The 27,744-nt window shown below is 52.0% G+C and overlaps 2 protein-coding genes across 2 annotated transcripts in view; both read left to right on the top strand.

The window, feature by feature from the left end:
* TRERF1 (transcriptional regulating factor 1) overlaps positions 1 to 27,744 on the top strand; it is a 635,163-nt gene that overhangs the window by 582,366 nt on the left and 25,053 nt on the right. The window lies entirely within an intron of this gene.
* Positions 16,187 to 17,664, top strand: LOC147709267 (uncharacterized). The gene is made up of 2 exons (XM_086925187.1): positions 16,187 to 16,607; positions 16,883 to 17,664. The coding sequence occupies exons 1-2, from the start codon at positions 16,187 to 16,189 to the stop codon at positions 17,662 to 17,664; spliced, it is 1,203 nt and encodes a 400-aa protein (XP_086781313.1).

The raw sequence follows: 27,744 nt of genomic DNA on the forward strand, positions 1-27,744 counted from the left end.
CTCGGCGCGGAGCCACTCGCTCACGCAACCATCCCGGTCGGCGCTTAAGCCACGCCCCTCATAAATCATGTGACTGATGGGAGACTTATTACTAATATTACATTGGCGCTATGAACGTTGCAGCTACCATGATTACTACTGGTAATCAAGCATAAGGCGGGTACTAATGTAATCCTATTTGATGTAGTTACTAATAAAACATTGATATGATTAGGAGCTCAGGATGACTTTCATTGAAAACCAGTAACTCTTATTACAGAGAGGATTGAGGACCCATGATCTAGAGCAGGGGTCTCCAAACCGGTCCAGGAGGGCCGGATCCATGCCAGATTTTTTGGATATCCCCATTGAGATACATGTAGTTATTTTAAAAATCTGGCATGGATCCGGCCCTCCAGGACCGGTTTGGAGACCCCTGATCTAGAGGCAGCGACTTAGTTAGTTTCTTGTATATAGTTTTGCAGTTGTACAGTGCTTCATCATGCTCCGAGAAGGCATTTTTTCTATTAAGTTGTTTATGATACACAGTTTAGTACATTAGAGGTCGGCATCGGTTTTCCTGTAGCCAATTGTATCAGTAGTCTTGGCATCACATGTGCCTTTAATGAAGACTTCAATAGTAGAGCTAAAAAAAAGGAGTTGCTCATTGTTGGATCTAGCCTTCTCTGTATGGTCACCCCCAAACATTTTGCCTTCCTCCTATTTTTAACCTAATTCGTTTTTGCTGGACTTAGGACTCTGTTCACTATACCATTGCTAACCAATCAATCAATCAATCAATCAAAGCATTTATATAGCGCACTACTCACCCAGAGGGTCTCAAGGCGCTAGGGGAGGGGGGTCCGCTACTGCTCGAACAGCCAGGTCTTGAGTTGCTTCCTAACCAGTGCTAACGTGCTTGTGCTCCCTCCTCTTAACATGGTAAGAGGACTTATAAATCTAGTAAAATGGCACTACATGTGTCTAGGGCCTGTAAATTAAATGCTACTAGGTGGCCTGCAGCACTGATTGTGCCCTTCCACTTAAGTAGCCCTGCTATTACATAGCCTGTGTGTGCAGTTTTAAACTTTCATTTCAACTTGGCAAAATAAACCTTTTGCCATGCCATAACCTTCCTTTTTAATACATATATGTCACCCCTAGGGTAGGACAGCTCATAGGGCATGGTGCAATGTATTTAAAAAGCTGGACATGTAATTTTAAGTTTACATGTCCTAGTAGTGAAAAAGGTAAATTCGTTTTTCACTACCTCAAGGCCTATCTCTCCCATAGGATAACATTTAAGTTGCCCTATTACATGTTCTAAATGTATTTTCCTAATTGGAAGAGATAAAGGTTTCATGTTTGGTGTCCCTGACATCCTAATTTAAATTCCTAACTTAGGGTGAAGTTTGATTCTAAATTAAAAATCTTAAAATGCTACTTTTAGAAAGTTGCATTTTCTCGCCTTAGCCATTTGGTGCCTACAGCCTGCCTCTGTTCACATGACTGGATGTAGTTGGCAGTCAGGATTTTTGTATTCCTCATAGGCAGCCACACACAATGTGAGCTTAGGTGTGACTGGATGGCCATCACTGGCAGGATCCGAGGGAGGAACTGGGTCCATCCTCACACCTGAATAGCCTATGTCCTGTTTCCACACGAAAGGCCTAATAACCCTGCCTTGTCACTCCAGCGAGCTTTGAGCCAGGGCAGGAGAGGCAGGGAATTCCATGCACTTCAAAGCCACTGTCAAGAAGCTTCTCCCACCTTCCTGGGCACCAGTGTATAAAAGAAGGACCTTAGAAACCAACTCTTCAGTACACTTCTGGACTTGTGAATACTCTTCCAAGAAGAAGGACTCCTGTGCTGCTGAAAGTACTGCTACTCTGCCGGACTGCTACTCTGAATGCGCTGCTGCCTTGCTGTGCTGACCTGCTGCCTGCCCCCCTCTTGCATGGGGAAGAAGTGGACCTGCATCTCACCTTGAACCCAGGATCCCAAAGTGACTCAATGGGCTAGTCTGCTGGCCTGATCTGAGCCTCAGTGACATGAAAGGCTTCCAACCAGCTCCTGGTCCCATCTTCAGCGAGGTCCTGGACCCTTGGTGTGGCTCTTGAGATCTTTAATTCATTCTTTTGGGCTCTTTGTGACCGCAAACATGTCCATTCACACTGAAACCGTGCCACGCGCACCAAAAATCAGTGTGAGCTGCCGCCAGCCCGTCTCTTTGCCCAGCATGCTTTGATCACCGCAGACGACTGCAAATGCGAAGTATCAACCCACACGTCTGCAATGCCTGGTCTGCTCCTCACACCAGGGCTCACACCCTAGTCTACCATCAACCCAATTTCTAACACTTATAGTCAGGACGAACCATTTTCAGAAAATTTACCATTATCACTAAAGTTTACCAGTTTCAATTTTGAGTCTGATTTATATACTCTTGACACCAACCCTCAATGAGATGAGGGTGATAATAGTTAGACAATTTGCCTCACACTGACCCAGATTACTTTTAAAACGTGCATGTGGATTAGACACTTCACTTAAATGTAGATTTTTAGCAACCCTATTGCAATCACAAAAGAGGACTGTGTTTCTTTTGCCACAGTAGTACAATAATGGTTCATTCTTTAGGGATACTTTTGGCTGCAACAGAAGTTATATCAAACCAATTCACAGAAATATTGCACTCCACTTTTCTTTCAATTGCTCCGCTACTGCATTTCAATCCCTTCTTAGTAGCAATGAAATGGCCAAATTATATACCAGCAGTTCATAGATAAAAAGCTTGTAAGTATGAACCCTATTCAGTTCTTAACCCCTTCGATGCTGGTGACGGAACCATTCCGTCATCAGTCACGGTTGAGCTGTGCTGATGACGGAATGGTTCCGTCACGACCACACCCTGTTCATAAACAAGCAGCACAGCAGGAAAATTCCTGTAACAGCGATGTGGTTAAAGACAGAGGGGCTTATTTACAAGCCCCTTGCACTGCCGGTGAGTCACTTTTTGAGACGCACCAGTGGCGCATATAAATCAAAAATGGGGGAGATAGAGGTCAGAAAACAGAGGACTCGCCCTCCTGTGCATAATATAACAAACAAAAAGCGTCCATTTGTACTGTTCAGAATACCTTTCCACTTTTTTTCTCTAGTTAGAAAACAGGAAGTTTTCTTTAAATAACCCTCACCCACCAAGATTTCCCTTGGTGGCTTGCTTCATCATAGGGTTCTTCCCATCCCACAGCGGACCGGGGCGTGCTGCGACCAACGGAGACGTGGGAGCACTATCTGAAAGAGACACGTTAGTGATAGATTCCTTACCGTAGAATATCCCCAGGCGTCAGACTGGATCCGGAAAGTTTTACGTAGCAGTACCCTTGAGCGTCGGTAGGCGTCGTCTGCGGCTCCGCGTCCATCGTCGGCGTCGTGGGCGCCGTGATGACGTCGTCGGAGTACTTAGACGCCGCCTCCGCGTGCTGACGTCAGTTCTTCTTTTTTCCGCGCCAGCCAGCGCAGATCTGGAAAGAGCAGTTCCCTAGTCACTTTTTGACTAACCTTTTTGATCTTTTTGATCCATCTCGAAGTCTTTACGACTCCGACGGTGCCATTAGGGATGCCTGGCTTCAAGCATTGCGACGAGTGCGACCGTACCATGTCGGTTACGGATCCCCATCGCTTGTGTCTGATGTGTTTGGGCGTCGACCATGACGACGAGGCCTGCTCCGACTGTCGGGCCCTCTCAAGGAAGGCCAGGCGGGAGCGGTCCCGCAGGCGACTCGAGATCCGCCAGTCGGACCCGCGCCGTGTGAGGTCCCGGTCCCGGTCCCACGGGAGGTCGAGGGACAGGTCGCGGGGACGGAGCCGTCACAGCTCCGGGAGTCGGCGCCACTCCTCCGGGTCCAAGTCGTCAGGTAAGAAGCCTAAGAAGTCGAAGAGACATCATCGCTCTTCCGACTCCCCCCCGACGCTCGCGCGATGCAGCCGGGGGTTCGGGTGACACCGCCCACGCGGCTCCTCGTGAGTCGTGGGCGCCGCGTTCGGCCCCATACCCCCCGGTCCCTGGGCTGAACGCGACGCCGGAGGAGATCGAGTGCTTCCTCATGGCCATGAGGTCCCTTTCTTCTCTGACAAGTTCCGCGGCGCCTTCGGGCCCAGTGAACCCGTCTGGGGGCCCTAGTGGGTCGGGGGCTGCGACCCTGACGCCGTCGGGTGCTTCGGCCTCGACGCCGCCGGCGCCTTCGGGCCCGGCGCCGCAGGGCCCCATGATCCCGACGCCGCCTGTGCCCTCGGGCTCGGCGCCGCAGGGCACAGCGGCCCCGGCGTCGTCGGTGCCTTCGGGCCCGGCGCCGCAGGACGCGGCTAGGCCCTCGTCTGGCGTTGGATCGTCACCGGTGGACCTTACGACCCCCCCGGCGTCGGTCCGTGTGGTGTCCCCTCCGGCGTCGTCCTCTGACGGCGCCGCCCCCGATGCCTCCTCTCACTGGGTTCCTATGAACCCAACCCATTCACTTATGACCCTGAATGTCAGGAGATGGGGGACGAGGAGAATTGGGAGGGGTCTGAGGACCCTCTGACAAGGGAATGTCAGTCTAACATGGACTGGACAGGAGACCTTGGGGAGGCCAGTGGCCTGGACACCTCTCCAGACACTGGGTTCGTCTCTCCTCCGACCATGGCATCGGAGGAGGGCGCTACATATAGTGTGGTGTTGATGAGGGCTGCTAAGGCCTTGGGCCTTGAGCTCCCCGTCGCGGCTGTGAGGACTAACCTCCTCACTGAGGTCCTTAAGCCGCAGTCATGCTCCGTGGAGCCTCTGCTGCCGTTTAATGAGGCCTTGACGGACGTTCTTTTGGGCACTTGGTCCAGGCCCGCCACAGGTTCGCCTGTGGATAGGAACGTGGCCAGACGCCACCGCCCGGCCCCGGGCGACCCATGTTTCCTGGCCATCCACCCCACCCCGAGAGTCTGGTTATCCAGGCCTCTAACTCCCAGACCGCCTTCCCGACGGCTCCCCCGATCGGGAATCCAAGAGGTACGAGGCCTATGGCAAAAAGGTGTTCTCGTCCCTCAGCTTGGGACTGCGGTCTTCCAACACCGCATGCCTCTTGGGCCGTTACACCCACTCTCTGTGGGAAACGGTGGCGGAAGTGCTGCCAGAGTGTCCGTTGGAGGTACGGGCCAAACTCGGCCAAGCCCTATTGGAGGGCCATACGCAGCGAAGTATAATATTAGGTGCGGACTGGATACTACTGACTCGCTGGGCAGAGCGATGGCTACGACGGTGGCGATACGACGCCACGCCTGGCTGAGATCCGCCAACTTCTCGGCAGACGTCCAGAATACACTCATGGACATGCCGTTCGATGGGCGTCGCCTCTTTGGCGACAAGGCAGATCACGCGCTTGAGCGCTTTAAGGACTCCAGGGCTACGGGCAAGTCCTTGGGCCTCTCGGCCCGCGCCAGCAAATGAGTGCCGTTCGCCCCTTTCGTGGCCAAGGAAGGGGCACCCCCACACGTGCCGCCAGCCAATCGCCGCAAACTGTCGTCCAGCGCGGCGGCGGCCGTGGAAACCGCCGTGGAGGTGGTCGGGGAAACAGGCGGAGCCAGTCCACACCTGCCCCCGAAGCATCCGCCTCTAAACCCTCCTAGTCCGTGCTTTTCGGCCCATGTGACGCCAGTGGGAGGCAGGGTTCACCATCACCACTCTCACTGGCGCACAGTCACTTCGGACAGGTGGGTGCTGCAGATCGTCCGAAGGGGCTACTCCCTCCCCTTCAAGACGACCCCTCAAGCCATGCCACCGCAACACCACCGCGTATCGGGGGATCACTTGCGGCTCCTGCAGGAGGAAGTTTCGGCCCTCTTGGCCAAGGGGGCCATCGAGCGCGTTCCTGGGCCAGAAGTAGGACGTGGTTGCTACTCCCACTACTTCCTGGTACCCAAGAAGGGCAAAGGGGGCCTACGCCCTATCTTGGATCTGAGGAACGTCAACAGCTTCCTCCGGAAGGAGAAGTTCAAAATGCTGACACTGGCTCAGGTCTTGGCTGCCCTAGACCCAGGAGACTGGATGGTAGCGTTGGACTTGCAGGATGCGTATTTCCACATCCCCGTCCTGCCGGCCCACCGGCGTTACCTGCGGTTCACGGTAGGCCTCGAGCACTTTCAGTTTACCGTGCTCCCCTTCGGCCTTACCAGCGCCCCACGGGTGTTCACGAAGGTGATGGCGGTGGTCGCAGCTTACCTGCGCAGGTTAGGGGTTTCAGTCTTCCCCTACCTAGACGACGGGTTGTTGAAGGCGGGCTCGCCCCAGGCAGTCGTCAACCACCTCCAGACTACGGCGGATCTCCTGCACCGGCTGGGATTTTCCATCAATGTGCCGAAGTCACACCTGTGCCCCTCTCAGAAGCTCCTTTTCATCGGAGCGGTTCTCGACTCGGCGCAGTTTCGGGTTTACCCTCCCGAACAGCGAGTCCGGGATATACAGGCCCTGATTCCGATCTTCAGGCCGTTATCCCGGGTTTCGGTCAGGTTGACGCTGCTGCTTCTGGGGCTGATGGCCTCCTGCATCCTTCTGGTGCATCACGCACGGTGGCGGATGCGGGCTCTGCAGTGGGACCTGAAGTTTCAGTGGGCCCAGCACCGGGGCAACCTGTCCGACCATGTCCTGATCTCGGAGGCCACTGAGAGACAGCTGCGGTGGTGGCTCACGGACCGCGATTGGGTCAACGGCAGATCCCTCTCCCTTCCCCAACCGGAGCACGTAGTTGTGACGGACGCGTCCCTCCAAGGCTGGGGAGGCTACTTGGGAGAGGCGGAGATCAGAGGACTCTGGTCTCGGGCGGAGTCCCGCTCCATATCAATCTGTTGGAGCTGCGGGCGATTCGTCTGGCACTGAAAGCATTCCTCCCGTCTGTCCGAGGGAGTGCAGTGCAGGTGTTCACCGACAACACCACCGCCATGTGGTACTGCAACAAACAAGGCGGAGTGGGGTCGTGGACCCTTTGCCAGGAGGCTCTGCGCCTCTGGCAATGGCTGGAACATCAGGGCGTGACTCTGGTGGTTCAACACCTGGCAGGTTCTCTGAATGCCAGGGCGGGCGAACTCAGCTGTCGGTGCTCGATGGATCACGAATGACGTCTGCACTCGGATGTGGCGCAAGGCCTCTTTCTACGATGGGGAGAGCCTTGGTTAGACCTATTCGCCACCGAAGAGAACGCGCAATGTCATCAGTTCTGCGCGTTGGAATTTCCAAGGCGGCGCTGGCTCGGAGACGCTTTTCGTCGCGAGTGGAGCCGCGGTCTGTTGTACGCCTTTCCGCCTATACCTCTTCTGCCCAGAGTGCTGAAGAAGATCAAGCGTGACCGGGCCCAAGTCATCCTTGTGGCTCCGGACTGGGCACGAAGGTACTGGTATCCCGAGCTACTCAGTTTGTCAGTCGATCCCCCGGTTCGTCTGCCTCTTCAGGAGGACCTTCTGTCGCAGCAGCAGGGGAAGGTCCTCCACCCGAACCTGTCCAGTCTCCACCTCCATGCATGGAGATTGAGCGGCTACAGTTGAGGCCATTTGACTTGCCTCCTGAAGTTTGCAACATCATTCTGGCAGCCAGGCGTCCCTCCACAAAGACGGTATACGCCTGCAGGTGGAACAGATTTGTGGCATGGTGCACAGCAAAGGCTGTGGATCCCCTCAATGCCCCTCTCTCTGAGGTCCTTCTCTTCCTTCTTTCTCTTGCCCAGCAGGGCTCTGCTCTGGGCTCTGTCAAGGGCTATCTTTCGGCTCTTTCAGCCTTTCTGAGGCTGCCTGACCAACCTTCTTTGTTCAAGTCCCCTATCGTAAATCGATTCCTGAAGGGCATCACTCATACTTTTCCTCCTGTTCCCTTCGTGATGCCTCAGTGGGACTTGAACCTGGTTCTAACATTCCTGATGTGCGCTCCCTTTGAGCCACTTCATAATTGTCCACTTCGCCCTCTTTCTTTGAAGACTGCCTTCCTGGTAGCCATCACCTCTGCCAGGAGAGTGAGTGAGCTCCAGGCCCTCTCTTGTAGGCCTCCTTTCCTTTCAGTCCATCCGGACAAGGTTGTTTTGAGGACTGGGCCCTCCTTCTTGCCTAAGGTGGTCACGGCCTTCCACATTGGGCAGTCCATCACATTGCCCACCTTCTTTCCGCCTCCGCACCCCTCGAGAGAGGAGGAGAGGCTCCACCGTCTGGACCCAAAACGTGCGCTCTCGTTCTATCTGGATCGCACACGCCAGTTCCGGGTGGATGATCAACTCTTTGTAGGGTACGCGGGCGCTAAGAAAGGGAAAGCGGTGCACAAGAGGACCATTTCCCGATGGATTATCATGTGCATCCAGGCGTGTTACTCCTTAGCTAAGAAGGAACCCCCTGTTGGGCTGAGGGCTCATTCCACTCGAGCCACGGCCACTACAACTGCCTTGGGCCGAGGTGTGCCCTTGCAGGACATTTGCCAGGCAGCTACGTGGGCCTCGTTGTACACATTTGCAAGACACTACTGCCTGGACAGTCAAGTCCGGAGGGACGGCTACTTCGGCCGTTCCGTTCTACGGGACTTTCTGGTGTGAATATTGGTTCGCAGACCCACCACCACGGGGATGGTATTGCTGGGGTATCTATTCTAAGGTAAGGAATCTATCACTAACGTGTCTCTTTCAGATGCACAAGTTACTACTTGTGTAACGATATATCTGTAAGAGACATTAGTTAGTGATAGATTCCTTACCGACCCACCCATCCTCCCCGTTCTGCGAACCGATATCTAGGGTTAAGGTCATGCCCTTTCAGGGCCCTAGTTTCTTGGCACCAGTGTCGGTTTCGGTCATGGCTCTGCGCTTCTGGCGCGGAAAAGCTGTGGCTAAGAACTGACGTCAGCACGCGGAGGCGGCGTCTAAGTACTCCGACGTCATCACGACGCTGACGACGGACGCGGAGCCGCAGACGACGCCTACCGACGCGCAAGGGTACTGCTACGCAAAACTTTCCGGATCCAGTCTGACGCCTGGGGATATTCTAAGGTAAGGAATCTATCACTAACTAATGTCTCTTACAGATATATCGTTACACAAGTAGTAACTTGTGCTTTAGTCTTATACTATGGAGAGTTAGGTGGTATAAGAGTGGGAGGGTCTGATATAGAGGTAAAAAAATACCTGGTTAAGGAGGAACAAATATTTTCTTCTGACCTCTTGCTGGTATAGTGAAAAAAGGGGGAATTGAAAGGCATACGATTGTGTGTGCATCTCAAGGTCTACATGTTTCAAGCCATTACCCCAAGGCTTTTCATCAGGACCACAACGATGATACCTGTTACCACTCAGTTTCAAGCCATTACCCCAAGGCTTTTCATCAGGACCACAACGATGATACCTGTTACCACTCCTAGTTGTGTGACTCAATCTCGGTCCCCCTTATTAAATATCAAGGCAAAATTTACACACAATACAATACCCAATCGTTAGTGTTTTCTTTCTAGATCTGGAAGGATATGAGAGCAAGGTTATTTGTGGAAACTTGTGATATATTTTTCTCTTATTCTCATGCTATCCATCTCTAGCTTTATCCTGTTTTAAGAGACTTTGTTTGTGATATCCCTAATAAGGAAAGTGATTCTTAAGTGAAACTAACAGGGCAAAACAAAACAGTAAACATAAATCACACTCAGTCGCGGTTAGTTTCTGATGCTGTCATGTGGTTTGGTTTCACCTTTGCACTGTGTTATGTTAGCATGAGCGTGTTAGAAGTTTAAACGCCATTTTCCTTTTCTGCAGCCTCTGCACACGAAACATTTTGTTATTAAAGCTTTTCGCCTACTTGAATATTTTGCTTCACATGAGAATAACATGTTTGCTTATAATATCAGCCTTGCTTGGTAAGCTATGTCTGTACAGTGAGTGCCGAGGCCTTCAAGGTTATTTCAACACAGTGCTTGTTGTTCGGTTTGATCAGCACACTGGCTAGACATAATATATATGCAGCTGTGGCCAACTTTGGGTTTTAGGCGCGATTAATAATGCACTACACAGAGCATGAGTTAGACACTTGATGAATATTCGCATGCAGAGAGTTGGTGCAGAAGATGATGTGATCCATTTCTGCTGAACCCAAAGGTATGGGCCCGCCCTTCTAAACCCAAAGAGACCTTCTGTAGATATGATATAATATAATATACTAGCTAGGGAGGGTAAACTGAGGTTCTATTTAGACCTTTTTCCTTTAGCATTTTAACATGCTTTCTCCCTTTGTGTTTTATGGAATAGTAACCATGCTGCTAACCTTGTTCCTTAAAAAATGTTTGCTTGTATTAGCTAAGATACTGCGCTTGAGAACACTGCATTAGAAATAAACATCTCAAACTTGCACATGTCCTCATTTACTCCTCGTTCTGGATTGATATGTTAGTATAACGAAAGAGTGTTCATGTGTTCCACGTCACCTGAGGTGTTCTAAGTCCATGTTCTGGGTTGTCTAAATCATTGGGAGTCGGTAAGAACCAATGAGACACTGATTGCTAGTCTGGTAGGGGATTTCGGATACTAAGGTGAGTTTTGGAACACCCTAATTCACTGAGGTTCTAAGTCTTTATCCACAGTTCCGTGTAGGAGCAGAATCCCTGCTACATGGCGCCCGGTCGTTGGTGGTCTTATTACATGACACTTGAGTAGTACTTGTATCGGTCATTAACACCCTTCACTATGGTTTCCGTAAAACAGTGGTGTCGGACAAACCTACCTATACTCACATAGGTCTTTTCAAGCTTGATTCTTTCAAAACGGTTTCCTTGAATTACTACCCAGTTGTGCTATAAAGTTTTTTATTGTACTTTTGCATTTCTGTGTCACTATGGCCGCGGTGGACATTCCGCAACATAGTCGCATTGCGGTGCGCAATCACTTGCAGAATTATAATGTCACCGTGGATGGCATGGCCGTGATTATGGTAGTGAGTGCCGAGGTGGCTTACCCTTTCGAAATTATTTATTCGTGGGTGACCTTCCCAGCTATGAATGCAAATACCACTGTGTTTGACACATACACTCCAACTGCCGTGCCTCTGGAATATGCTCCATATAGGACACAGGAAGTTCCGATTAACGCTTGGCAGCACCGAATTTGGTTTAATGGCGTCCTACCCCACACTTTGACAGCACCGAGGTTAGGTCCTTTGTCCATTCCAGGCGCGACTTGGCCTGTTTTGGCTGGATTTACACCTCATCCTCAGCACAGGGCGTGTACTGTTGCTGAGTTAAGACGACTACATGTAGTCGCAATTAGCGTAATTAGGTCGTTAGTGCAATACATTACCCGCAATCTCCTGGGCGAGGCCCCATGTGGTGCGGCCCTTCATGCCGGACAGGGCGGAATGAAGCTTAGTCCTGTAATGGTCAACGCTGTGATGGGCAAGCGCCCCCAGAATAAGGATGATTTCCTTTCTGGCTTGCCGAGAAGTTTGACCAGCTGGAAGCAGTATTTCCTAACACGACTCCTGGTGAAAAACACAGGATTCTGACAATTAGCATGCCTAAAGTCTTGATCCCTGAAGCTGGTGACTGCGAGTCATGGGGTAAGGTCTTTGCGGCAGTATATACAAGGTGCTTCGGCACACCGTCAATGACTGTCCTTCTGACAGTCGTTAAGCGTGTTCAAGATGAGCACGGACCTAAGGCAACGGTTGAATTGGGTATGCGCCTCTGCGGCAGTTTTGACGTAGTTTCGGATCTCGTTCTTGCGAATGTCAAGGGAGATGCTGTGAGCTTTCAGGTGCCAAATGCTTTGCAGGCTGTACCCGATGCCGACAAACCCGGACAGTTACCAAGAATTATTGTGGCGGCTTATAAGACCGTGGGCCGCAATAGTTTGGGAGTCAAGCCATTTTCCACTAAGGAGAAAAAGCAACCCTTAGGGCCGAAGTTAGAGACCTACGAACAGCCCAAGTCTAAGAAGCAAAATTGGCTGAAAAAACAAAAACAGGGTAAACAACAACAACAGAAACAGGAGTCTCGTCCTGCATCTCCATTGCCTGCACCTACAGAACGTGTTTATGACTTGCGCGATCGCGCAATGATAAAATCTCCTGATCATTTTCAGGTTTCTGAACAACTCTCTCCTCGTTCTTTTCAGGACTCATCGGCCTCCTCGACCGGTGGTGGAGTATGCGCCAGAGGTCGGGGTGGCCATCAGGGACGCGACCAGCCCCGCCCGAAAGACAGTAAAGGCAAGCAGGACAATTCGACACCGAAAAGACCCCAGTTTCAGAAAAAGAAAGTTGCTGCTTTAACAGCGAGATTTGCCACAGATAGTGAGAACACAGCTTCACAATCAGACATGGGCTCTGACCTTGCTGGACAGCGCGACGGAGATTACCATAGTGCGAGAGGCCCTGCGTCCGCTACTGAAGGTGACAGCAACTGCCCGATATGTTGTTGTGGAGACAGCTGAATCTAGAGTAGCTCCCCCTGATAGACTTTATAACATAGTCCTTTAATTGAAGGTGACATGCAACGTACCATCAAAGGGGTATTTTGGGAAAATCTTACGACTACCTATGACATTTTGTTAGCGGAGGCTGACTGGCCCCCACCTTTTGTGATCGCAGCTCCAGAGGGGAGGAGGTAATCCTCCCTAGTTTCGGGCACACGGTCTCGAAAGAGCATGCGCTGAATTTTGCAGAAGAGTGGGCTAAGGCTCTTGCCCCGGCTCTGTACCATACACAGTGTGGTTGGGATACATTTTCCCCACACCACGAGATTCCTTTGCAGTCTATGCCACAGCCTCAACCTCAATATCTCATCCGACGTGAAGCTAAGGCTTCCGTCGCGGAAATCCTTGAACAATTGGAATATCAAGGTGTGATTGAAACTTGTGTGTCACCGATGAATAACCCTCTTTTTACTGTTACCAAGCCTGAAGGCTCGTACCGTTTGGTATTGGATTACCGGCATTTGAACTCGTATTGCCGTACCTGTGCAGTACAAAATTCCCACGGCTCTGCTCTTGTCGATGGTCTTGTGCGTAAACGGTTTAAAACCATGCTAGACATATCCAACTTTTTTTTGCCCTCAAATTGGATGGACTGAGTTCCCAGTGGACCAGTTTTACCTGTGACGGCAAACAACGCCAGTATAAACGATTACCTATGGGCTATAAGAATAGTCCAGGCGTGTTTGCTGCCCGTATAGTCTCTCTCTTAGAGAGAATAGACACTGCTGCGTGTTCGTATGTGGATGACATTTATCTCATAGACGACGAGCTTTGGACGCATCTGTGTCGCGTTGACCGCATAATTTGTAACTTTGCGGACTTTGGTTACAAGTTCAACTTTGCAAAGTCACACATTGCAGAGTTCACAGTGTTGTTCCTGGGCTACGAGCTCAACAATGAAGGTAGAGGATTAGCTCCTCACTTCTTGGAGAAATGCGCACCTTGCTGGGATTTTTGAATTTCGGGCGTACATATATTCCCGAATATGCCCAGCGTATCAAGCCTTGGTATGCTTTGATACAACCAACTTTTACCAAATCTTGCTGGCTGCCGGAACATTCAGCTATTTTGCAATCTTTGCAGGCTTATCTTCTAGAATCTAAATTCTTACTAACTCGTGATAACCACACCAACCTGGTGATAAAAATAATCCCTGGGGCAGTGGGTTTCACGTACCTTACTTTTAACAAAGGAGGCACAGTACCTATTGCTTACAAGTCACACTTGTACACTTCGGCTGAAATGCGGTTTTCCTCTGTGGAAAAAGTTTTGACAGCAGTGCAAATGGCGATTCTCAAGGAACGTGCACTGTCGCATGGAAAATGCATGTTGGTTGTAACGCCGTTTCCTGCATTAGAGACAGTGACGAAAGCCAATGTACCAAATTCTAAAGCTTTGCACCCTCAGTGGATACAATGGGCAGCATCATTGACATCTCCGGATGTCACGTTTATTTTTTATGCCTCCTTACAGTCGCAGGAGTTTTTGCAGTATGAATTTGTTCATCCTGCCCCTTTGGCTATGCGGCCTTTGGAGGACTTCCATTGCATCATATACACTGATGGTTCAGCGCAAGTTGCGCATGGGTCTAAGCACGCATACGTTTCCGCTTGCGCCATTTGTGGTAGGTGCCATGGTGAATGATGAGTTCAAGTCCAGAGTCGTGCACACGCAGGCTCTAGGGGACTGCACCGCACAATTGGCAGAGCTTCGTGCCCTGATGCTTGCATTGGAGTACGCTGATCCTGGTGTGACTACTCTTATTATGAGTGATTCTTACTACTGTGTCCAGTCTTACAATGAAAACCTGTTCTTTTGGATTCAGAACGATTTTCGTGATTCCAAGGGTAGCACAATAAAACATAAAATGATCTGGGTCCGAGTGGCTGAGCTTAAAGAGCAGCTGCCCCTCGTGTTTGTAATTCATACTCTTGGTCATCAGCGCGTAGGAGTCCACGCTGTTGGCAATTCGCTTGCCGATGAAGCAGCAAAATCTGCAGTATCGACATATTCGGTTGCAGCAGTTACACGTTCAAAAAGTAAGATTGATGATGATATCTTGGCAGCTGTTGCTGCAACTGAGAAGGGAAGTAAATATCCAAAAGGTTTCCCTTCGAAATATTCATACCACTTAAGTCCTGATAAAGTTCCGTATGTGAAAATTCCTGACGTTGGTGAGAGGTTACTTCCCAACGCGGACCGCAGGCCTACACTGATTACCGCAGCCCATGAAGGTGTTGCGTCTGCACATGCGGGCGCTTCAGCTACTGTAGCACAGTTACAACAACGTTTCTGGTGGCGGGGGCTGTACAAACAGAAGCGTGATTATGTCCTTCAATGTGACATTTGTCAGCAGATTAAGCCTTCAACAGCTTCGCGTCCGCCCCAGACACAGTTGTACATTTCTAATAAACCCCTTGGGTGTGTTTATTTAGATCACTGCTTTCCTTTTTCTTCTGATACTGCGTATAAGTACATCTTAGTAGCAGTTGATTCATGCACACGCTTTGTGAGGGTGTGGCCGCACCGCAGCGCTGATTCACGGACTGTTATAAGAGACTTGCGTATCTTTGTAGGGATTTTTGCCTGTGGTACCTTCCTTTCGGATCAGGGTCCGGCTTGCGCCTCTAAGGCGTATAAGGAAGCCATGACTTCGTTGGGGGTCCTAGTCAAGTTTTGGTCTCCATACAGACCTGAGGGTAATAGTGTTGTGGAACGGATGAACCGAGATTTAAAGCAGTCTTTGACGGCTCGAGTTATAAGCACTGGCAGGAACTGGCTGGCTCACCTCAATAGCGTGCAGCGTGCTCTTAATAATCTCCCTAGAAGGTCTCTGGTTGGGCGGACCCCATACGAGATGCTCTTTGGCATCAAGATGTAGGTCCCGGCCCTTGACGGTCTAGACTCGGTGGCTTAAGCAGCCTCCTTTGACGTAGATGAACATTGCAATGTTTTACAGGATCTACAAAAGACAAGAGACATTCTTGCAAAGGAACATTTGCCCTCCACCTCGGATGATGCGTTGCAGATCCCGGTAGTTGGCTGGCTACCCCAAGTTGGAGAACTGGTTCATGAGAAGATCGAAAACAAGAAAGAATTTGGGGCCCGATGTAGGTAAACGCGATTTTCCGATTTCAAAATACCGAGGCGGGCCGAATCGGTATTCTGAAATCGGAAAACGATATGTAGGAAAAAAATACCGAATGAAAACCGAATCGGTCGGCATCGGTAATGAGAATCGGTACGTTCCGATTCAGCTCGTTCCGAATCGGAAATTACCGATTTGGCCAACAACGAATCGGAAAACACCGAATCGGCTCTCATCGAATCGGATAGTTCCGAATCGGCGAATACCGAATCGGTAAAAGCCGATTCGGTAAAAACCGAATCGGCAATCATAGACCCATGGCGAAAAAGCCCATAGGAATGCATTGCATGAACCGATTCGGCTTTTACCGAATCGGATAATACCGAATCGGATTTTACCGATTCGGCTAATACCGAATCGGTAAAAGCCGATTCGGCAATAGGCGATTCAGCCAATGAGGTGGCTCCCCCTCCCCCACCCAAACAGGGAGTGGCAACCCTGGCAGGTGCAGACAATTAAGAAGTTTCTAGAAGTTACTGGAAAGCCTGCCTGAGCCCAACACACACAGTTAGCAGCAGTGGGAGAAGGAGGTTGCAGACTGAACAACAGCAGAATGGCAGATCAGGCAGGAAGCCAGAAGTCCTCCCAAAAGAGGAAGCCCAAATTCACCACCACAGAACTGCAGGTGCTGGTTGAGGAGGTGGTGAGGGTGCACCGCCAGCTCTTTGGCAGGCTGTCCCTCAACGTGCCAGACAGCACGAAGAGGAGATTGTGGACCGACATCGCACAGAAGGTCAATGCTGCTGGAGTCACCCCCAGGTCCATTGAGGAACTAAAGAAAAGGTTCTACGACCTCCGCAGCCTCACGAAGAGGAAGCTGGCCGAAATCCAGAGGCAGGCTGGACACACCGGAGGAGGCCAGAACCCGGCGCCACCCCTCACCGAGCTGGAGGAAATTGTCTCCAGCACCATCGAGAGGGCGAGCATCGTAGGGATCGGGACCCTGGACAGCACTGCGATGGCCACAGCTACAGGTAAGAAGCATGCGCATCATGACACACCCTACCAGACACCTCCCCATTAGACACAATGCATAGGCAAACACCAGCACTGTACTGCCACCAACATACAAGAGACAAGCATCATGGTACATGTAGTCAGCAGAAGTTAGCCAGATATGTCAGTGCAGAATCACAAGACAGGAAACAGTGTGACACGGTGTAAGGAGATGCAAGGACATGTGGAATGCCATAATTGTACTGCCTGTAATACATCGGCACTCAGTTTACAAATGCTTCTTTGTACCTAGGGGCACCATCAGGCAGCACCACTGTGGCAGCAGAGGGAGCCTCGACATCTACTACTGCAGTGGCAGGGCCCAGCACCAGCCAGCCTGGCCAGGAGGAGGAGGATGAGGATGAGGAAGGAGACACCACAGGGCTTGGAATGGAGGGAGTCCTGGTGATTGATTTCCAGGCAGTGCACTCCCCAGTACTGCCCAGCTCACCCCCCTTGCAATTTTCACCATGCAACTCCCCAACAAGGCAGACCATTCCGCCGACAACAGCTCCTGCCACAACCGTGGCCTTGCCACCCGTCCTACCTGTCCTGGGAGCAGGGGCACCGGGACCGGCCAGCACCACACCACCACCAGTGGCACCCCAGCCCACTCAGCAGGCCGGAGGCAGCAGTGCCAGACGCCGTGCCACCACCACCACCACCACCACTGCTGCACCAGCACGGGAGGGCAGTGTGTTCCTGGGCCTGGAGGGCCAGATGGTCAAAATCCAGCGCCAACAGGCCAGATCCACCATGGCCTGCCAACGCCAGCTCCTGCAGCACAACCTGCAGATGGGGGAGTTGGTGAAGGGGTTCCAGGCTGTTGTGGACAGCAACAAGGAGGTGGCAGCAGGGTTGGGCAGGCTGACCACTGCCATCACCCACTCCTCTGCCAGGCAGGAGGAGCATGAGGTTGCGCGCAGGAGGGATGCCCGGGTGCTCAACCGGGCCATGGCCCGCCTTGCATCGGCGACCGCCCAGCTGTGCATCCGAAGCGCAAATCAGGAGTCGGTGCAGTCAGCAAACGGCTGAGCTGACCAGGGGGATGGCCAGAATCACCACGGCCATGGAGGCCATGTTAATTTCAAACGCCGCCTCCAATCCTGCCCTGGACCTGGGTGATGCTGGAGACAGCAGCAGCCGCAGCAGCCCGGCCAGCGCTGCATCAGAGCCAAGGAGGAGCACCAGGCGATCCGCTGATGCTGCAGGCCATTCGGAGGGGGCCGGGGGACACCCCAGTGGGTCTGGAAAGCGGGCCAAAAAATAGGCTGGCAAGGGGGGATGATCATACCAGGACCCTGGACTTTATTTGTTTTGACAGACTCCATTTTTTAATGCACTTCAGTGATGTAACTGTGGTGCATCACTATTAAAAATTTTATTTTCCAAGCAACATTTAGCTGTCTTTGCATCTGTACTCAGTCAGAAATAGTTCTCAGTGATCTCCTCACGTCTGTATCTGCCATCACATGGCGTACACACCCCAGCTGGCTGTGTCAGTGGCACAGCTTCGTCGTCGTCATAGTCCTCGTAGTCAGACAACTCCACCTCAGTGCCCTTCTTGACCGCAAGGTTGTGTAACATTGCACATACAGCTATGATCTTGCAGCAGGTGATGGGGGTATACTGCCTTGCACCTCCACTCTTGTGCAGGCATCTGAATCTACTTTTCCAGATGCCAAAGGTCCGTTCCACAACATTCCTGGTGCGTATGTGGGCCCGGTTATACCTCCTTTGGCTGGGTGTGGAGGGGTTGAGGTAGGGGGTGAGTATGAATGAGCGGAGGGCATATGCACTGTCGCCTGGAAGAGAAAGGGGTCACATTAGACACATGCATACATGTATTACACCTACCTACCATGTGTTATGGGGGTCTGATGATGTGGCTCACCTAGGAGGTATCCTTCTCCAAAATCGCCAGCCATCAGCCGTGCATATATGCCGCTCTGTTGGAATATATAGGAGTCATGGGTACTCCCTGGAAATTTTGCTACCAGGTCTGTGATGGTGCACTTGGCATTGCAGATCACCTGCACGTTGATGGTGTGTGTCGATTTCCGATTGCGGTATATGTATTCGGTGTCCGCTGGTGGGCAAATCGGAATATGCGTGCCATCTATGCAACCGATGACTTGGGGAAAGTGTGCCATCTGGTAGAAGTCCGCTTTGGTTTGTAGCAGTTCTGCGTGGGTTGCAGGGAATGAGATGTATTGGTCCATCCTGTCTATCATGGCGTCAAGGAATATGTGGAAGAACCTTGACAGGCTGCTCTGGCTCACCCCTCCTGCTGCTGCTACTCCACTTTGATAGCTGCCAGACGCTACCAGGTGTAGGCTGCATAGCACCTGGACGTGCGCAGGGATGGCGTGTGCCCTTGGGGTGTGGTGGTCCAAGTATGGCTTAAGGTCCCTGATGAGCTCAAGTATGGTGTCAGAGTCCAGCCTGTATCTCTGTAGGATCTCAGCCTCAGTGAGCATGAACAGGGTTATCCTCTGTCTGTAGACCTGTTCATTTCTTAGCCATTCCCTCTGTCCTTCCTGCTGTAGCCGTAGCCGCCTCGCAATGACATAGAAAGCTGCCATCCTGCAAGTTGCAATGCATTTTGGGACTGTTTATATGGGTTGGAGTTGGTTACCACCTGATTGCAATCCATGGTAAATACCGAGTGAATTCTACCGATTTTGAGCCGATTTCGGTGTTTCTGTGCCTCCCTACATCTCCCCAACTGTTGGAATCGGGGAATTTCCCGATCGGAGATTCATACGAATCGGCATGTTTTCCGATTCGGTTCATGTCCGAATCGGTATTTCTACCGAATCGGTACATGGACCGAATCGGTGATTTCCCGATTCGGTGTCACTAACGAATCGGTAGTGGGACCGAATCGGTGAATTCCCGATTCGGTGTCACTAACGAATCGGTAGTGGGACCGAATCGGTGATTTTCCGATTCGGTGTCACTAACGATTCGGTACATGGACCGATTCGGTCTTTGTCACCGAATCGGTGTTTTTCCGATTCGTTACATATCCGATTTTCGGTATGTACGTATCGGATCCTTTCACGTTCGGTACACATTCCGATTCGGTTTTCTATCCGATTCGTTCTGTTTTTGGTTCCCTACATCTCGATGGCTGTTTACCGATCGGTAAGGGCCAAAAATCGGTATTTTCGGCCGATACCGATCGGTAAAGCCCTACCTACATCGGGCCCTTGGTCCCTCTTATTGAGCTCCGGTTCCAGTGCTTGGAGTGAAGGGCACAAGAACAGTCATATCTGAAAGAGACACGTTAGAGATAGATTCCTTACCTTAGAATATCCCCAGGCGTCAGACTGGATCCGGAAATTTTTGCGTAGCAATACCCCTGCGCGTCGGTAGGCGTCGTCTGCGCTCCGCGTCCGTCGTAAGCGCCGGAATGACGTCGTCGGAGAACTTAGACGCCGCCCATGCGCGCTGACGTCAGTTCTTCTTTTTTCTGCGCCAGCTAGCGCAGATCCGGAGAAGCTCTACCCCTAGTCATTTTGTGACTAAACTTTTGATCTTTTTGATCATTCTTTTTCTTCGAGTCTTCGACTCTATCGGAGCCGGTAGGGATGCCCGGGTTCATGCCCTGCTCGAAGTGCGATCGACTGATGTCGGTCACGGACCCCCATCGCCGGTGCCTGAAGTGCCTAGGCCTCGATCACGACGACCGCACCTACTCCGACTGCCGGGCCCTGACGTCGAAGGCTAGGCGGGAGCGGTCCCGCAAGCGGCTCGAGCTCCGGCAGTCGGCCCCGGGCCACTCCAGGTCCCGGTCCCGGTCCCACGGGAGGTCGAGGGACAGGTCGCGAGGTCGGAGTCATCACAGCTACGGGAGTGGACACCGGTCGTCAGGCTCCAGTCCTCAGGTAAGAGGCATGAGAGGTCGGAGAGACGTCATCGTTCCTCCGACCCACCCCGGCGCTCGCACGATGCGGCAGGGGGCTCGGGCGACACCGGTCATGTGGCTCCGCTGGAGTCGCAAGCATCGCCGCCTGCCCCACACCTTCGGGTCCCTGGGCACGGTGCGACGCCGGAGGAGATCGAGCGGTACCTCATGGCCATGAGGTCCCTTCCTCCTCAGTCGGGTTCCGTGGCGCCTTCGGGCCCAACAGTCCCGACCGGAGGCCCTAGCGGGTCAGGTGCTTCGGCCCGACGCCGCCGGGTGCTTCAGCCCCGACGCCACCGGCGACTTCGGTCCCGGCGCCGCAGGACCTCACTGAATCCGCTTCCGGATCCAGGTCGTCGCCGGTCGACCTCACCGGCGCCGGCCCCACGGGTGTCGCCCCCGGCGCCCGCTGTGGACGCCGTCCCCAATGTCCCCTACGGTCCGACTCTGGCACCAGAACGGCGCCGCTTCCGACGGCCTATGGAGATTTTTATTTTCACTAGGAGGCCCCGTCTGCTAATCCTGTTTTGCAGGTTACGGGTGACGAGGAGGATTGGGAGGGGTCTGAGGACCCTCTGGCACTGGAGTGCCAGTCTCAACAGGACATATGAGCTTGGGGAGGCCAGTGGTCTAGACACATCGCAAGACACTGGATTTGCCTCCCCTCCGACTGTGGCTTCAGAGGAGGGGTCTACATATAGTGTAGTGTTGACGAAGGCAGCCAAGGCCTTACACCTTGAGCTCCCCGTCGCGGCCGTGAGGACTAACCTCCTCACTGAGGTCCTCAAACCGCAGTCAAGCTCCAGCGAGCCTCTCCTGCCATTCAATGAGGCCTTATGTGACGTTCTTGTGGGCACTTGGTCCAAGCCCGCCACAGGCCCGCCTGTGGATAGGATCGTGGCCAGACGCTACCGCCCGGCTCCAGGCGACCCATGCTTTTTGTCCACCCATCCCACCCCGAGAGCCTGGTCATCCAGGCCTCCAATTCCCAGTCCGCATTCCCGTCGGCCCCGCCCGACCGGGAATCCAAGAGATACGAACAGTTCGGGAAGAAGGTGTTCTCGTCTGTTACCTTAGGGCTGCGGTCTGTAAATACCGCCTGTCTCTTGGGCCGCTACACCCACACTCTGTGGAACACGGTTGCGGAGGTGCTGCCACAATGCCCGGAGGAGGTCCGGGCTAAACTAGCCCAAACCCTTGCGGAGGGCCGAGATGCAGCACGTTATTCCATCCGGTGTGGGCTGGATACAGCGGACTCACTGGGCAGGGCAATGGCAACAACGGTGGTGGTTCGACGCCACGCCTGGTTGAGGTCCGCCAACTTCTCGGCCGATGTCCAGGCCACACTTCTCGACATGCCGTTCGATGGCCGTCGCCTCTTTGGCGACAAGGCAGACCATGCGCTGGAACGTTTTAAGGACTCCAGGGCTACGGCCAAGTCCTTGGGCCTCAAGGCCCCACGCCTGCAAACGGGTGCTTTTCGCTCCTTTCGTGGCCACGGAAGGGGCGCCCCCACAAGTGCTGCCAGCCACACTCCGCAAAATGTTCAACAGCGTGGTGGGGGCCGCGTGGAAACCGCTGTGGCGGCAGTCGGGGACAACGGCGAGGCCAGTCCACACCCCCCTCCACAGCACCCGCCTCAAAACCTTCCTAGTCTGAGTTTTCAGGCCCATGTGAAGCCTGTGGGAGGCAGGGTTCGCCATCACCTCTCCCACTGGTGCACTATCACTTCGGACAAGTGGGTGCTGCAGATTGTCCGAAGGGGCTACTCCCTCCCCTTCGAGGCGACCCCTCCATCCATGCCACCGCAATGCCACTGCCTGTCAGGGGATCACTTGCAACTTCTGCAAGAGGAAGTCACGCCCCTCTTGGCCAAGGGGGCCATCGAGCGCGTTCCTGGGCCAGAAGTAGGGTGTGGATGTTACTCCCACTACTTTATAGTACCCAAGAAGGGCAAAGGGGGCCTAGGCCCTATCTTGGACCTGCGGAACGTCAACGGCTTCCTCCCGAAGGAGAAGTTCAAGATGCTGACTTTGGCTCAGGTCCTGGCTGCCCTGGACCCGGAAGACTGGATGGTAGCGTTGGACTTGCAGGACGCTTATTTCCACATCCCCGTCCTGCCGGCCCACCGGCGTTACCTGCGGTTCACGGTAGGCCAAGAGCACTTTCAGTTTACCGTGCTCCCCTTCGGCCTTACCAGCGCCCCACGGGTATTCACAAAGGTGATGGCGGCGGTCGCAGCTCATCTGCACAGGTTAGGGGTGTCAGTCTTCCCCTACCTAGACGACAGTCGTCAGCCACCTCCAGACTACGGACGACCTCCTGCATTTGCTGGGGTTCTCCATCAATGTGCCGAAGTTGCACCTGTGTCCCTCTCAAAAGCTCCTTTTCATCGGAGCGCTTCTCGACTTGAGGCAGTTTCGGGTTTACCCTCCCGAACAGCGAGTTCGGGATATACAGGCTCTGATTCCCATCTTTCAGCCGTTATCCCGAGTCTCGGTCAGGTTGACGCTGCGGCTACTGGGGCTGATGGCCTCCTGCATGCTTCTGGTGCATCACGCCAGGTGGCGGATGCGGGCTCTGCAGTCTGACCTGAAGTTTCAGTGGGCCCAGCATCAGGGCAACCTGTCCGATCATTTCCTGATCTCGGAGGGCACTGCAAGACAACTGCAGTGGTGGCTCACGGACCGCGACTAGGTCAGTGGCAGATCCCTCTCCCTACCCCACCCGGAGCACGTGGTTGTGACGGACGCGTCCCTCCAGGGTTGGGGAGGCCACATGGGAGAGGCGGAGATCAGAGGCCTCTGGTCTCCGGCGGAGTCCCGGCTCCATATCAACCTTTTGGAGCTGCGGGCGATTCGTCTAGCACTGAAGCCATTCCTCCCCTCTGTCCGGGGGAGTGTAGTGCAGGTGTTCACGGACAACACCACCGCCATGTGGTACTGCAACAAACAAGGCGGGATGGGGTCGTGGACCCTATGCCAGGAGGCTCTGCGCCTCTGGCAGTGGCTGGAACATCAGGGCGTGACCCTGGTGGTTCAACACCTGGCAGGCTCTCTGAATGCCAGGGCAGACGAACTCAGCCGTCGGTGCATGATGGATCACGAATGGCATCTGAACTCGGACGTGGCGCAAGGCCTCTTTCAGCAATGGGGAGAGCCTTGGTTAGATCTATTCGCCACAGAAGAGAACGCGCAATGTCATCAGTTCTGCGCGTTGGAATTTCCAAGGCAGCACTCGCTCGGCGACGCTTTTCGTCGCGAGTGGAGTTGCGGTCTATTGTACGCCTTTCCGCCTATACCACTTCTGCCCAGAGTGCTGAAGAAGATCAGGCGCGACCGGGCCCAGGTTATCCTGGTGGCTGCGGACTGGGCACAAAGATACTATTATCCCGAGCTACTCAGCATGTCAGTCGATCCCCCGATTCGTCTGCCTCTTCGGGAGGACCTTCTGTCGGAGCAGCAGGGGACGGTCCTGCACCCGAACCCGTCCAGTCTCCACCTACAAGCTTGGAGATTGAGCGGCGGCAGTTGAGGCCATTTGACTTGACTCCCGAAGTCTGTGATATCATTCTGGCAGCCAGGCGTCCCTCCACAAAGTCGGTATACGCCTGCAGGTGAAACAGATTTGTGGCATGGTGCCCAGCAAAGGCTGTGGACCCTCTCTCTGCACCCCTTTCTGAAGTTCTACTCTTCCTTCTTTCCCTTGCTCAGCAGGGCTCTGCTCTGGGCACTCTTAAGGGGTACCTTTCTGCTCTTTCCACCTTCTTACGGCTACCTGATCAGCCTTCCTTGTTCCAAGTCCCCCATTGTGAATAGATTTCTAAAGGGCATCACACACATGTTCCCTCCTGTTCCCTTCGTGATACCCCAGTGGGAGTTGAATCTTGTACTCACTTATCTGTTGTGTGCTCCCTTTGAGCCGCTCCATAACTGTCCTCTCCGTCTTCTTACTCTGAAGACTGCTTTCCTGGTTGCCATCACCTCTGCCAGGAGAGTGAGTGAGCTCCAGGCTCTTTCTTCTACTCCACCTTTCCTCTCTGTTCATCCGGACAAGGGGGTGTTGCGTACACGACCTTCCTTTCTGCCCAAAGTTGTCACAGCCTTCCACATCGGGCAGTCCATCACCTTGCCCACCTTCTTTCCGCCTCTGCATCCCTCGAAAGAGGAAGAGAGGCTCCACCGTCTGGACCCAAAACGTGCGCTCTCTTATTACTTGGATCGCACACGCCAGTTCCGGGTGCATGACCAACTCTTTGTTGGTTACCTGGGCGCGAAGAAGGGAAAGGCGGTACACAAGAGGACCATTCCACGGTGGATTATCTTGTGTATTCAGGCATGTTACTCCATGGCCAAAAAGGAGCCCCCTGCTGGATTGCGGGCTCATTCCACTCGTGCCACGGCAACAACAACTGCCCTGGGCCGAGGAGTCCCCTTACAGGACATTTGCCAGGCAGCTACGTGGGCCTCGCTGCACATGTTCGTAAGACACTACTGCCTGGACAGTCAAGTCCGGAGGGATGGCTTCTTTGGCCGTTCCGTCCTCCAGGACTTTCTGGTGTGATATTGGTTCGCAGACCCACCACCGGGTTTGGTATTGCTGGGGTATCTATTCTAAGGTAAGAACTCTATCACTAACGTGTCTCTTTCAGATGCGCAAGTTACTACTTGTGTAACGATATATCTGTAAGAGACATTAGTTAGTGATAGATTCCTTACCGACCCACCCATCCTCCCCGTTCTGCGAACCGATATCTAGGGTTAAGGTAATCCCCTTTCAGGGCTCTAGTTTCATGGCACCAGTGTTGGTTCTATCATGGCTCTGCGTATCTGGCGCGGAAGTACTCCGACGACGTCATTCTGGCTCTTCCGACGACGTCATTCCGGCGCTGCCGACGACGGACGCGGAGCCGCAGACGACGCCTACCGACGCGCAGGGGTATTGCTATGCAAACATTTCCGGATCCAGTCTGACGCCCGGGGATATTCTAAGTTAAGGAATCTATCACTAACTAATGTCCCTTACAGATATATAGTTACACAAGTAGTAACTTGTGCTTTACCACCTCTTCCAGGTCGTAAGGAGAACAGGTATATCTCCATTGACAATGTCAAGATACCCAGAGTGGCCGATTATTCTTAGTATGACACCGGCGGTCTCATGTCCTTCGATTTTGATAAATTCTGTTTTGGCCCCGGTTTCCAATCCTGTGCCATTTGTTGCTCTTGAGATGCCTTCTGTTTCGGGCCGGGTCTGGTGGTTTAGTGGACTAATGCGTCTACTCCAGGGGCCTGTGTTCGACCTCATGGTCACAGGTTCAAATCCCGGCAGGTCCACTCAGCCTTTCATCCAACTGAGGTCGATAAAATGAGTACCATTGAGTTGGGTAACAACAAACATCTGTTATTCAGCGCCAAGATACCCGTAGTGGTGAACGTGCGCTTTACAAATACACATGTTATGTTTTTTCCAGTCCTTTATTGAGAATACTGCCTGGTACTCTACAGGATGAAACTGACTATACTTATCCAACTGACTTATCGATGCCTGATTTGCAAACTGGCTTAGCTACAGAATCCAGATTTTCATTTAACTTTGTTTCCCACACATCAAAAAAGTCTTCAAAGATTTCTGTTCTGGCAAGACTGTTTAAAAATAATTTTTTGATCCCCCTTGGACTTATATTTGGATGGTACTTTTTTCGATTTACCTTTTTATGTCAATTGGTTTTGTGTTTTATTTTTTCTGTGTCGTCAATGGACATTATGTCGAGGAGAGAACATGCATTCGACATATCAATGGAACATTAGCTCCCCATTCCTCATCACTCATTGAAGAGAGACTTGGCTTTAGTTAATATCACTGCTTGGCCTATCCTAGATGGGATTGTATGTGATGCTGTTCGATTTCCAATCCATAGGCCCACTGAGGTTATAAATGTCCCTAATGTACTTAGAGTGTCTATGGGGGATGTAGTTAAACAAAATATACGTTCTGATGCTTGGGATGTTCAGGCCGTAGAATCATTGTTTTCCGATTTGAAATATTATGCTGCCTTTGATGCTGAAGATTTATACTTGGAGTCTTCTAATTACGGTGATTTGTATTGTTATCAACATTTTGGCAATCACTACCTTCATAAAGCTAATTCCAGGAGGCTCACTGTAAATTACTCCCAGTGGGAACACTGTCCAGCTCGTATACAAGGCAGTTCTGCTACCTTCTTGAAAAGGTTCACTTACTTTACAGATTTTAATCAGTCTAATCCCAATGCATTTTATTTTAAAATGACTGAAAAATCCACATCCAAAGTTAGACTTACTGATACTAAATTATTGTATTCAAAGTCCTTTCTAGACCAGTTGGCTGTTGGAGGCTACGAGTTGTGAAAGGATACAATTGACCTTAAATCAGTTTGGGGTGATAAAAGCTGGCAAGTGCAAGGCACTGAGGCTTTGCACCGTGCATGCCTCATCCCGAACCATACGTTGTTTTTTAATTCTACTATTTCACAGACAATATACTTTGGATTGGCTACTCCTAAAAAATTAAATTCTCCTTCTTTTCCTGATTTAGAGGAATATTCCGGTTGGAGTAATACTACTAAATTTTCCATGAGAGAGTTACAAACTCTGTGATTGAATTCCTCCTTTAACATATCCAGTTTGGATCCTGAAGGCTGGTTTCTCTGGCACAGAAGTGCTGACTCATGCCAGCATCGTTTTCTGGGTTTAGCACATGGCTTTACACAGGTCAGGGTGGATCCCCGTTTTGAAAGTGGCCATTCTGTGACTACCTAGTCTGTAGGCAAATTATGTCAGAACTGGCTCAGACATTCTACCTTGGCGTCAGTTAAACTGCATTTATCTAAACTGACTGACGATGTTGATCTGAATGATTTCATAAAAGGCCCGGCTAAAGGTAGATCTAAAAGATGGATATATGCTGTTTATAACGAATTCTGGAAAGCATCCCAGGTTGAGGCGGCTACCCGCCTTAGAGCTATTGATCAAGCTAATTTGGAAAAAGTGCTAGCAGTTGTAGATAACAGCATTAACACGCTCTCTTCCCGCATTTACACGTTAGATAATATTGTGTCATCTGTTGTAGATATTGTGCAAGATGAAGTGTCTGCTTTGTACCACGGTCAGAATCAGTTGCGCTCCATTATGCAGTTTGCATGGACATTGCAGACCCTTAAA

Source organism: Lissotriton vulgaris, chromosome 6 (genome assembly GCF_964263255.1).
Source record: "Lissotriton vulgaris chromosome 6, aLisVul1.2, whole genome shotgun sequence".
Classification (NCBI taxonomy): domain Eukaryota; kingdom Metazoa; phylum Chordata; class Amphibia; order Caudata; family Salamandridae; genus Lissotriton; species Lissotriton vulgaris.

Bases quoted from the DNA above. Each gene is read 5' to 3' on its own strand.
- LOC147709267 (XM_086925187.1), top strand. From the start codon at position 16,187: ATGGCAGATCAGGCAGGAAGCCAGAAGTCCTCCCAAAAGAGGAAGCCC. The intron at 16,608-16,882 runs GTAAGAAGCATG...CTTTGTACCTAG, and splicing joins TGCGATGGCCACAGCTACAG to GGGCACCATCAGGCAGCACC.